This window comes from Pseudomyrmex gracilis, unplaced genomic scaffold (assembly GCF_002006095.1).
Source record: "Pseudomyrmex gracilis isolate BER0280 unplaced genomic scaffold, ASM200609v1 scaffold_140, whole genome shotgun sequence".
NCBI lineage: Eukaryota > Metazoa > Arthropoda > Insecta > Hymenoptera > Formicidae > Pseudomyrmex > Pseudomyrmex gracilis.
In genome coordinates, this window is record NW_018020724.1 from 344,068 (window position 1) to 357,222 (window position 13,155).

Sequence of the window (13,155 nt, forward strand, 5' to 3'; positions counted from 1 at the left end):
AAAGAGTAGAGAATTAAAGTAGCGCTCGAATATTCATCAACTAATAAGAATTACTATTTAAAGAAACATAAAAGGTGTTATTTTTTTATAATATGATAATATTCTAGAGTTTTTGTCTGCAAAAAAGGAATATATATATATATTTCTATATATTCTTTTTTTGCAGACAAAAATTCTAGAATAATATTATAGTATTTTATGAAACTGTTTGCAAAGATATTTCCTAAATATTGTAACGGAGTTCCAAACACGAAGAGAATCTACACCAAATAACAATCTCAAAACAAGACAGCGCAGTCAAGTGCGAGGGCATTGGCACGAGAAAAAAGATGAATTGCTACTTGCAAGAATTAATGCTATTGTATGGAAATGTGAGAAATATCAGTGCCACATTGTAAATGCGTTACTATTAAAGTATTATATATATAAATTTAATTATTATAGATGTAAATAAAACAACATTAATAAGAAGTCAAACGCTGATAGATACTAGTCATAAATTAACAAGTATAATTTATTATTAACGAGTAAATTTTGTAAATTTCTTCTATCTATTCTACGTTACTTTACTTATATCAAAATTGTGTTGTATGTGCCGAGTAATTTGCATATTCTTGACTTCTTTTTATCGCGCTTGCGTCGCGCTTTATGTGTGAACAAAGGTGCTTTGAAAATAATACGAGAAGCTCGAAGGTGAGATATGATTCAGCGTTTATAGATTAGTGCCAATTGCGTTCTATACGACAGAAGACACATTGTGTGAACGCAAAAACCTAATTCAACAACGAGAAGAGAATAGTCGCTGATCTGATTTTTTTTGTGTAAAAAATATTTCACACATAAAACTGTATATGTGCGTTTCTAAAAAAAACTAAAATTAAATTCTATAATATTAGAATCACACGTAAAATATCCATTACATGTTTATATTACATGTAGTTTTATTTTGTTCTTTTTGTTGTAACTTATTTGTTCGATGAAAACTTCACGAATTTGTTACATTTTGCGCACAGACCGAGAAAGATCTTCCGATGTCCACACGTGTACGTATCTCTCAAGCCGATATTATGAATATATAGCAATCTTTTGTGTAGCTTTTCCCTTTTTCACAATTTCTTTTCTTGTGTTTTTACGAACGCCACATGATTTTGCTCGTTGTTTCCTGTGCAACGGTCGACACAAAAACTATAGACACTTTGACCTACGTTTCACACGTTGAAAAATATTCAAAATCTCGACATTTATATCTCTTTCTACAAATGTTTATATCTCAGTAAATAAACAACAGACATAAAAGAGAAAAAGTATAAGCTATGATAAATTAACACAGGTTTTTGAGATAAGAAGGTTTTTAAGCGAGATATCTCCAAGTTAAAAGTAAAACTTATTTTCACATTGAAATAATATATAATATATAATATTTGCATGAGAAAAGTCTGTATTCTCTATTGCGCGTCGCATAACCGAAAAAGAATATATTCCCCTTTTGTTATTCTATCTTGTTATTTTATCTCTCTCTCTCTCTCTCTCTCTCTCTCTCTCTCTCTCTCTCTCTCTCTCTCTCTCTCTCTTTCTCTCTCTCCCTCTCTTCTCCATGCACACTGCTATAATGCCACAAATCAATAGTTTTATGTAACCCATGGTCGGGTCTTTTTGAGTAACGCAATCTGCACGACCCATGTTAACACTTTATTTCATATACATGTAAAAATTTCGGTATAAATATGCGACTTCCTCAAGAAGAGAAAAATCCCGTTCCACGTAGTCCTATTCAGATATTTTTTGTGTGTGTAGTTCTGCGAAAAATGGTTTTTTCGCGCGAACAAAGTCACCGCAGGTGTACATTCTAGACATTCCTACAGCTTCTTTATTTCAAAACGAATAACATTTTCAGTGGAAACAGACATAATACCCTAATAAAGTGATACAAGTACTCTAATAAATGAAATATTCCAATAAAAAAATAAAAGAAATAAAAAAAAACAAACAAAACAGTGAGAGACGATACATATGGCTGTTCGAGTTGTACGTTGAAGAGACACCGCTTTATCGACAAAGAGACAACGACATGCTGAAGGTGCAAGTTCGGACCTCGGCCGCTAGAGGGCGCGCGGATCACTGCGCGTGCGCGCTGCGCTGTTTTCTGGAACCTGATTTGTTCGCTCGGAGAAACCCGCGCAGAAATCTCTAGCAAGCACAGCAGAAAACGGTGCGAAAGGCAGCGGATCAGAGACTCGCGCGCACAATAATTTCGTTTCGATTCTTTCTCCGAAGCTGTGATTTAACACCGCGAAGAGCGATATTCGACGGATACATATTCCGAAAACGAGGTCCGTCCACGGGAAACGTTCTAAATAGTGCGAATACAGATACGAGGTATGTAAAAAGCAACGTAGAAAGCAACACCGTGTACGCATCGGCCGCCAAACTGCCGGCGCGGCCATCTTGCCGAGATGTATTTTTTCATTTTCCTTTTTGTTCGTCACGTGAAAATGTTTGATTTTTCCCAAAGAATATTATTCCAGTCTCGTTACGTTGGTTGAATGTAGTTTGTTCAATATAGAATTTATGGGATACGCGGGATATATTTTATGGTTTATGTTATATCGATACAGCATGATGATGCTAAATTACAAAAGAAAACCTTGATCTTTTTATTTACGTCTTAGAAATTCTATCTATTCACTGTAACAAGACACGTTTGTGTGCACGTATTATATATTTTTTTTAACTACTTGTCCGCGTTCCCTTGCTTGTGATCTAACAATAGATGTGTGTGTATGTGTGTGTGATTATTACGATGTTCTATCTGGCAAAATAAAACAAGATGATACAAAAAAAAAACTTAGAGCTAAAATGTTTATTCAAGCGAGAAAAGTGTGAACGAATATTTTGAACTTTTGAAAATGAAAACTTGCGCAACGCAGATTTCAATTAACTGCTGGAAGAATTATACTCCTGTTTTAACACGCAATTAATTGTATGTCGAGTAAATTTTAATAGAAAAATCATAACTGTTGCCACATATTCGCTAGAGATTTCGGGTTTTTTTGTGTTGCTTATATTTTTTGGACTCTAGTTCTGTTCCTCCCAAAGTAGGGGAGAGAACATCTTACTCTTAAAAAAATTCAAAAACTACGGAAAGTATAAAGCGGTGGTTATTCACTTAGCAAATGCAAAATGCATTTGATTAGCCGATTGATCGATGTTTATTGGTCGTTTCTGCATTTGTGATTCGTTTGCTATCTCGGTATCCGGCTTATAGGATGATGGCTCACTATACTAGCTGTTACAAAACCGAACCAAGAGATGTAAGCAACATGAGTTGACCTTACAATCTTTTTTTTTTTCTCTCATATTTCTTTCAACGACCGAAATACCAAAACATTCAAACGTTCAAGTGGGCCGAAGACACAAGAACTACGTACGAAAGAACCGGTTTTTGGGCGCACTCTAGTAAACTGAGTTTCAAAAAATATGTAAAATTGTTTTGTGTAATAATATACATTTCTCATGCACATATGTATTAGAAATTTTGTAAGAGAATTTTCCAACTAATGTATCTTTTAATTAACGCACATATGTATTACAAGTTTTGTTTTATTTTCCTGATATTTTATTTCTCTAATATTTTATTTTTGTGTGATTAAAAAGTTATTACATAAAAATTGTTTTTACGCACTAATATTTTATTATTGTAAATTTATAATGTTTCCAGATTTATATTTATGCTTTTAAATATCGAAGTATATTTCAAATCTTATTGCAAAAAATTTTTATATACATATCTTTATATCTATATACAAATGTTTTATAATATGATGTATATGTGTGTATAAAATTTCTATAGGACAAAATGGATGAATGGAATGAAGATCCCGTACCTCAGACATCACTAGATACATCCATGGTAAGAAAATTAAAAAATTCCTTAAATCTAGTCAAAATATATGTTGAGAATAAATAATTAAAAATAAAAACCACAAGTTATTAATATAGATATAAATTTTTTTAAATAGTTTGACCAAGGCCATGATCCGCGCCGCGGCAGAGGACGTGGTTCAATACCACATAACAATAACAACGACATAAAATTTCCTATCGGAGGAGATAATACTATTAAAAATAATGCAGATGATGAATGGAAAGAAGATGGATGGAATGAAGACAGTGGGTGGAAAGAAGAAAGTCAAGATAACTTTAGCACTCAACAGGATGACACGAACAACTATAACACCAATAACGACAGAGGTAACAGAAGAGGCAGAGATAGGTCGCATTATAATGGTAGAAATAATGGCGATGATAGGTGGAAGGGAAACAGAAACAATGGCCAAAACAATTGGGGTAACAATGACGGTGACACTGAGAAGGATGGAAATGACAGGAGAGATAACAGATTCCGAAGAGACAGAGATAATGATAGAGGCGATCAAGAAGGTAGAGGAGGAAGAGGTGGTGGAAGAGGTGGTAGAAGAGGAGGTGGGAGGGGAGGTGGAAGAAATGGTGATAATGACCGTGGTTTTAACAGAAACGATAGTGATAACGAAGGCAGAGGACGTAAAAACAATGATGATGACAATCAAGACGGTGAGAAGAAAAGAGAGATCTACATTCCACCTGACGAACCTACTGATGAGAATAACTTGTTTGCACACGACGTGTCAATGGGTATAAACTTTGCCAAATATGACGATATTGAAGTAAAAGTGACTGGTGAAAATGCGCCACAACCAATAAATAGTTTTGAAGATTCACACTTACGAACTCTGTTGTTGGAGAATATTAGAAAGTCAAGTTACACAAAACCTACGCCTGTTCAGAAGTACGCCATACCAATTATTATAAAAGGTCGTGATTTGATGGCCTGCGCGCAAACTGGTTCCGGCAAAACGGCGGCATTTGTACTACCTATTCTACACACTTTGTTGGAAGATTATCGTGATTTAGTACAAACTGAATCTTCTTGCGAACCGCAGGCAATTATCATATCACCTACACGCGAGCTAACAATTCAGATATTTCAACAAGTTCGGAAATTTTCTCTTGGTTCCATTCTGCGTTCTGAGATTGCTTACGGAGGAACGTCAACCATGCATCAGGCGAACAGAGTGCGCAACGGTTGTCACGTTTTAGTCGCGACTCCGGGCAGATTATTAGATTTCATCGGAAGAGGCAGAATCAAGCTTTCGTCGTTAAGATTTCTCGTGTTAGACGAGGCTGATCGAATGTTGGACATGGGTTTTCTGCCTGATGTAGAAAAAATCGTAGATCACGATACAATATCACCTACGGAAGAAAGACAGATGCTTATGTTTTCCGCCACATTTCCATATGAAATACAAGAACTCGCAGGTCGATTTTTGAGAAATTATCTATTTCTCACTGTTGGAATTGTTGGCGGCGCGTGCTCAGATGTCGAGCAGAATTTTATGCAATCAAACGGCGCTTCTGAAAAAAGAAAACATCTGAAAAATTTGTTACAAGATCAGCAAGAACAAGGACAAGTAGAAGGTACTTTAGTATTCGTGGAGCAGAAGAAACATGTAGACTTCATTGCAGCTTTCTTGTCTGAGAACAATTTTCCGGCAACTAGCATACATGGCGACAGATTGCAAAGAGAGCGAGAAGAAGCTCTGAATGATTTTAAGAACGGAAAGATGTGGATTCTAGTTGCTACGGCGGTTGCCGCACGAGGCTTGGACATCAAAAATGTTACCCACGTGATTAATTATGATTTACCAAAAACTATTGAAGAGTATGTTCATAGAATTGGACGAACTGGTCGAGTAGGAAACCGTGGCAAGGCAACTGCATTATTTGATCCAAATGTCGATGGGCATCTAACCGAAGATTTGGTCAGGATTTTGAAACAAGCAAATCAACCGGTACCCGACTGGCTTGAATCTTGTTCCGGAGGTGGTGGAGGTGGCGGTGGCGCCAGCAGAGGTTTTGCATCAGGAAGAGGACGAAGATTTGGCGGTGAAGATATTAGAGGAGTAAGTTTTTGTTTTTTTAAATATTTCTAATTTCAAATTTGAAAATATTCAATTTTATCATTTTGTACTATTTTTTTGCGCAGGATAACAACGCGTATGAAGATGTTGGTTACGTACCGCCTGTTCAAGCAGAACCAGAAGAAGTATGGTAAACAACAAGAGCGTTGTTTCGTTTCAAAAACTTATACGTTTACTTTTTTTTAATAACTAAGTCCTAACACGGATCAATGATATTTTGTTTGTTTTTTAAATTTATTTTTTAGTTTTCTACTCGTTAGGGATGTATATATGATAAGTAAATGTAAAAAGTATACATTTATTTATACATCTACCTCTAATTCAGACAACATTTAGTTGTGTGTCTGAAATTTGTTTAAGCTACTTCGCAACATATTTTAAATTAATATGCGCTTGTATCTCATTTATCTGTGAACATAAAAAACAGATACTTGTTTTTTCTTTAAAAAATACACGAGTTTTTTGTTTTTTTCTTAATCTTAATTAGGATAATTCTAAATACTGTATTTAGATTTAAACTACTCTCACTGAGTGAGCAGTTAAAATTTATTCCTTGTATTCTACACTCTAAGTTCCTAATAACTTGATAAATCCGTTAATTATGTTATATTTTGATATAGCATTATGTTATTTTTATATGTAAAAATAATAGCAAAATTTTATACTTTTATAATAAAAAAGTAAGTTTTAATTGAACCATTTTTTTAAGTTCTCATTTTTTGATTTCCAATATTAAACAAAATAATGAAAATATAATTTGCATAAAAGGATACATACATGCAGTAAACTAATTTTATAGTTTGATACCAATAGTCTGTGTTTTACCAAAGAATTGCAATTTATGTGAGTATGCGAGTTTTTAGAAGTACGTTACACTGTAAATAAAATTGTATGCATGCACACACGAGAGTAGGTTTTCGCCCTAATACAGAAATGGCAATCTTTAAATCTTGAATATGTTTATTAAAACAACAAAAATGCAAAATATTTGATCCTTCTTACGGTCAAAGTGAACTTGTTAACCAAATAAATCTTATATCAATTTAAGTTTGAGGTTAATAGTTCGCGAGTAGATGCTGCGTAATTATTTTAATATGAAAAAAACAAATGTTTCATAAAAGTTCACGAATTGATTCGAATAATTGCGAGTTCCATATTTATCAAATATAACTTCGTGCAACTTTTTCGTTTGCAAACATTGAGAAATTGTTCGAAAATTAGAAAGTAAAAAATTAATATTGAACGACAAGATATATTTCCGCAGCAAAATAACTTTTGAGCACTTTGACAGATCCAAATGTAAAAGAATTGTACTCCGAAAACATTTATTTTTCTGTCAGGGCCAAGAACTTTTCACCTCATACACGTGCATATAGAAAAAAAAAAAAAGATACTTGCCGTCGTTCATGGCCATATCCATCAGATGCAAGTCCTCGTCATTAAGTAAAGACGAAAGAAATCCGTCGGTTTGGTTGATGGGTTCTGTTGTTGGAGGTGCGTGATAATACATCATATCGTTAGGTTCAGATTTGTAAGTCGCCCCACTTTCCGCACCCATTGGCTCGCTACTGTTTGTCAAATTCATCGACGTTGCCACAGCTGAACCCAAATTTGACGACCCACCTGTAACAGTGAGCAGTTTAGTTCAGACAATGAAATCTTTTCAATAATATTTTCAATACTTCCATCTCCTATTTTATAAAAATCGATGTCTCTTGGCTGGCGATGTAACTATGTGTGTGTGTGTGTGCGCGCGCGCGCGCGCGATGTGTTTGCGTGTATGAGGTATGTAAAGTAAAAATGATATAAAACTTTGTTAATGCATGTTTTGAAAATACAAATATATCTTAAGATTAAAAAGATAATATTTAAACATTAAATACGACACAAAACTATTTTTGAAAGATAGAAAAGACTGTCAAAGATATACTTATCAGAATTTACAAATCATCGCATACATTCTATGTGCAAATTTCAATCATATAATTCAGTACAACGAATAGATGGCCATTGATATGTCTCTTACTAATGAGGCATTATCAATAAACATTTTTTTTTTTTAATCGAACACCGTTCGATGAGACGCGGTTTATTCGCATTGCAAAATTCTTGTCTGCGCATTAAACAATAGATACTCGATTTAGATTTAGATATAGACTAGAGAGAAATATACGCATATACGTATTTATTGAACGAATCACAACTCGAGGCGAGATACTCACCCACATTGTGATAAGGTCCTGTCGAATTCAAATCTCCGACGGGGGGCGCTAACGTGGGATTGTGAAGTAACACGTTGCGCTGAGCCTCGTAATGACTGTGACTTATACCGTGTCCTGGATATCCAGGATGTGCGGGATGCGCGAAGTGATCCGGTGCTCCCGGCAGGGACAGAAGTGACGCGATATCCTGCCACCGCTGCTCCATGCCCATAGCTCGCATGAACGGCATGCGACCCTGAAACACGAACGTATCTCCTCTTATCCTCCAAAAAAAAACCGTTAAAATTTATTAAATGTATTCCGTGCCGCAATTGAAAAAGCAGTGAGATCAATATTTTTCTCTGCGCGATCTCTGCTCCAACGGACCAAGGTAACGACTAAAACAAAAGAGAAGCGTGAGTTTTGGCGAAACGAATTTAACAAGAGAATATCGGTGTTCGCACACTTGTTACACTTAGTACATGTTAGAGACGAAGAGCGTCACGACGATATTTTCGCGCGTACGTATATGTTTCGCCGTTAATGTTTAATAAGTAAGTTCAACTGTCACGTATGTTTCAATTCTTTGCACTTGTCTCTCTGTGTTGCATTTTTCTCTCGGTGTAATTTAGAGATAAATACATAAAAAAAACATAACAAAAAAATTTTCAAGAATCTTCTCAAACATTTCTCTTTATTATATTCTACATTGTAAAGAATATGTATAGATGTAAAATTTACAAGCTGATCGATCGATAAGGAGAGGAAGGATGAGATTCGAATTATTACGAGTGCAAAGAATGGTTATTGCAAAAGATGTATGTTTATACATGTAAGTGATATATTATGTGTACCTGAATATCGTTAATCACAATCAACCATAAATGTTCAATTAAATGTGTGAAAAGTTTCATTGTAAAAGTTTCATCACAAATAAGTGTGTTACTTCTATATGTGATTTCTTGTGAATTAATTTAAACAAAAAACAAAAAAAAACGAATTTCGTGTTTTAAACGAGAGGCTCACGAAATTCTAGGCGGTTGTCGACCTTCGGCGGCAATTATCTTATTTTTTGTACACGTTATTATCATAGGAATCGAACATCCATCGATTGGACGTCACGCGAGAAGAATCTCCGCCGCCGCAGCCGCAGCCGCCGCCGTCTTGTGCCTGTCAAATGTCAACTGCGGACGAAGATACGAGAGATTCCACGGGAAGACGGGAACCCCCGCTGCTCGCGTAGGTGTTGGCTGCACGTACGATCAGGTAAAGGATATTAATAACAGCGATACTACGTGTGTCAAAGATATATACCTCTCCCTTTGTGAAGGGGCGTGCGTCAATCGTGATCGCGTGTCAATCAAAATACGGAATTACGACGGACGAAATTTATGATTCAAAAAAGCAATACTTTTTTTTCCCCCCATTTTGATTGAGTATTTTTTTTGTTTGTTTGTTTGTTAGTAGCCACCAAATAAACATACACACGCATGCAACGCGCGCGCACGTTGAATCGCGCGCGCGCGCGCGCTAGAGATTTGATTCGACGTGTAATAAGTGTTTCCGCTCAAAAAGCTGTGTGATTTATGAAACTCCGCGCGCGTCGACACTTGCTAACGCAGTAAATAACAGATTACACACGCGTGCAATAAATTACACAATTAGTATAATTTCTCTAAACGCCGTCTGTTAGAAACAGACAAAAACTTTATCTAATTTACATATATATATATATTTTTTTTTTTTTCTCGCTTATTGAAAAACACGGCGGGAAAACGCCTCGAAAAGCATTTGACGATGCATTTTACGTGTTCGAGAAAAACATCTTCGCGCAAAAATGCTACGGCGACATGCGCGCGTAGAGAATTGTTCGATTTGTCCGCTAATTGCGCGAAAGAGAACAGTACCAGTACTTTCACGAAATTTCTCTCTCCTCTTTCTTTTCTTCAAAAGAGAGAAAGATATAGAGAGAGAGAGAGAGTGTGTGTGTGTGTGTGTGTGCGCACGGGCATTTGCTCAAAGCGTAAACGCGGTAGTGCTGACGGGGGGGTATGATGTTGTACCCTACCGTACACATACACCTCCTTCCCCTCCAGAAGCGCCTTAATGCACATAGGTATTGTCGCTAATGCGCTTGGGCGCAAGAAGAAGATGAATAGGGAAGCAGCACTGCCGCGCCGGGGCCTGTTGGGATTGTTGTTCGCGGGCGCATCAATCAGTCGCCGGTGCAATCTGTCGAGCGCGACGCCTTCACGGCGATTCTCGCTTGTCAGCGCATCTGCCGGGCCGTGTGTGTAGGCCGTTTCGCGGCGACGGCGGCGGCGGCGCGCGAAATGTAGGACGGTAGACTTTTGTTCCACGGCGATTTGTCGTGCAGCGCGCGACGCGCGCACCACCGCGCGTTTCTAATGGCCCGGACTTTACGGCTCATCCCGTCTTCGAACGTATAACGGCCGTGATTGAGTTATAGGAAAAAAGTCGTCGCGCGTTTAAGCCAGTCTTTCTCTTTTTCTTTTCGTCTCCTCTCCCCCCTTTCCTCTTCACCGCGCCTCTCTCTTTTCTCCCGGGAGAGAAGAGACCGAGGCGATTACCGTCTCTTCTCTCTCCCAAGTAAAGCGACAGCTTTCCGCCGCGCGCCGTACATAAGCGCGACTTCCAGTTTTCAATCATCCGCGGGAATACTCGAGAATTCGTTCGAGCTCGCGCGTCGGATTAATCCATGACGGAGATCGTTAACGGACGCGGCGTTTGTTGTCCGCGCAAGGAAAACCGGACTTCCCGCGCGCGCGCGCTGGATTACATTCGAGCGCAACAAAGATGCGACTACGCGAACGTTTTTAATTGGCGATTTATTTAATCCCTTATCTCTGGACACGCACAAGAAGAGAGGGATACCGATTTATATATCCTCGCGGAGGGATACGTCATGCGCGACGGCCCCGATACGTCGAGGGGGAGGAGGGAACGGCGTTATTTTCGTTGATTCGATGCACGAAGCATGATTTATCGGACAGCCCGTTAGCGCGCGCTTGCCCGACATAGCGCGCTCGTTCCACGTTTCGAATCGGCATCTATGCGGTAAACGAACGTTACGTGCGCATTCCCGAGCGCTCAGCGCGCTACCGCGGCGCTTGATGATTTATGTACCACAACACACGCTCCGCGCGCGCAAAATGCTCAACGCGCGTGTGCGTGTTGTACACGCGCGCGAATCCTCGGCTTCGCACGTACACGGGAGAGTCCGTCGTCGTCGTCTTATGAATCCCCGCGAGAGAGGCTGCGAGAGGGAAAGATATCTTGCGCCCGGCAGATGTTTGAAGCGCGCTGTCGAGGACTCGCTAGATTTCTTCCGAGATCTCTCTCCCCCCCTCCCCTCCCTCTCTCCTCTTCTCTCTTGTTCCTTCCTTTCGTCCCCGCCGCCGTGTGCTCTTTTTCTTCCGATATTCATTAACATCGCGCGATCTCCCGTCGTCTTATCAAATTCATCACCGCGGTAAACCGATCCGAGATTTGTGTGAAATTGATTTTGCTTTACCGCTTCGTTAGAAAGTAGATTTTGTCGACGGTATTGGTGTTTATTATATTATTCACTTACACACATCGCGCGCCGCTTCTCAGTCAAGTGCGTTTCCGATGAGAACTAATCTCTCCTCGAAACCAAGGTCTTTTAATTGTAACGGGTAATATTCTAGATCTTTCGCGCGCAATAAGTTTAGCTACCCGAAGTCGAAATTTAGCGTCTACATTGAACCTCAATTCCTCTTTTTTTTTTATGTAGGAGTAAGAGAGAAAGTAGATCCCACTTTGACGCTGCTATGAAGTCCGAAATTTCTTTTTTTCCCGCTAAAGTTTTAAAGAAGGGTTCAATTCTCAGATCGGACTGCGCATTGCAGGCTCTGATAGGCTCAAAATAGAAATAAAATTATTATTAGTTATTTCACCGTTTTGCGTTTGATTCTTCAAAAGTGCCGTAAAACGCGACGCGACGTTCTCCTCCTTCTTTCAGAATCCTCCTCGTTTGCCGATTCTCTCTCTCTCTCTCTGTTTTTTTTTTATTTTCCTATATAACACGCGAGCACCGTATAACCACGAGCCATTTCGATCTATTTGACAGTGATCAACTGACCGCGTGACACCTGCCATCGCCGGCGTTTAACCTGCTGTCTCTCCACGGTCCTCGATCAGTTACCTCGAGTTACCTACTTTTCACCTCGACACGTCGCGTGTGTTTTCGTACGTGACTGCTGGCAAAGCTCGTTTCTGTCACGGAGGTTGTGAATGAAAATATTGATGGATACGGATTCACAGCCATCCCTCCCTCCCTCCCCCTCACCCTTTATGCACTTCGCGGTGTACGTGGAAAAAAATATTTTTCTTTTTTGTTTTTTTTTTTTTTGTTTTTTTATCTACGCCTCTCGATCTCCGTCAAGTTGGAAATTTTTTTTCCCAACGTATCGATTATCGTATATACACCGATAGATTCGCGTTCGAACGTCATTAGGGGTTGTTTACATTCCTCGTTAAAAGACGCATACATCGTTAGCGGAGACGAGACACATTGATGATTTCGCGGTCGTGTGCAATAAAATTTCGGGATTAACGTAAGTCCACACCGAAAAAATTGTATTCTTGTTTTGAGGATATCCCACTTACTTTAAGTATATTTTATACTAAAATAGACGCCAAGAAGAGTTTCTTATTTTAAGAGGAAAATCCTCTAAATAGTAATATTGATAAGAATATATACTGATTAGAATATAAAAAGCCTCTATAGAAAAACATATATGTCTCATTATCGAAAAAGACTATATTCTTAAATAAAGAATATATTCTTAATTTCAGAAGAATGTCATCTAAAATCTTTAACAAGATTTTTTAAGTATAAAATCTTCTACTTACAAGAATATAATTTTTTCGGTGCAAGTTGTTACACAAAC

At 38.2% G+C, this 13,155-nt stretch overlaps 2 protein-coding genes across 9 annotated transcripts in view; one reads left to right on the forward strand and one right to left on the reverse strand.

The window, feature by feature from the left end:
• The window catches only part of LOC109857031 (segmentation protein cap'n'collar), an 89,797-nt gene that overhangs the window by 18,854 nt on the left and 57,788 nt on the right, over positions 1–13,155 (reverse strand). For all 8 annotated transcript variants that reach the window (XM_020432890.1, XM_020432889.1, XM_020432888.1 and 5 more), the window contains 2 exons: positions 8,240–8,474; positions 7,416–7,640 (listed from right to left, as the gene is read on the reverse strand). In XM_020432890.1, the coding sequence (XP_020288479.1) occupies positions 7,416–7,640; positions 8,240–8,474 (460 nt within the window). The remainder of the gene's footprint in view (positions 1–7,415; positions 7,641–8,239; positions 8,475–13,155) is intronic.
• LOC109857032 (ATP-dependent RNA helicase vasa) lies at positions 2,169–6,629 on the forward strand. Its single transcript, XM_020432897.1, has 4 exons — positions 2,169–2,376; positions 3,851–3,910; positions 4,020–5,999; positions 6,083–6,629. The coding sequence occupies exons 2-4, from the start codon at positions 3,857–3,859 to the stop codon at positions 6,149–6,151; spliced, it is 2,103 nt and encodes a 700-aa protein (XP_020288486.1). The 5' UTR covers positions 2,169–2,376; positions 3,851–3,856; the 3' UTR covers positions 6,152–6,629.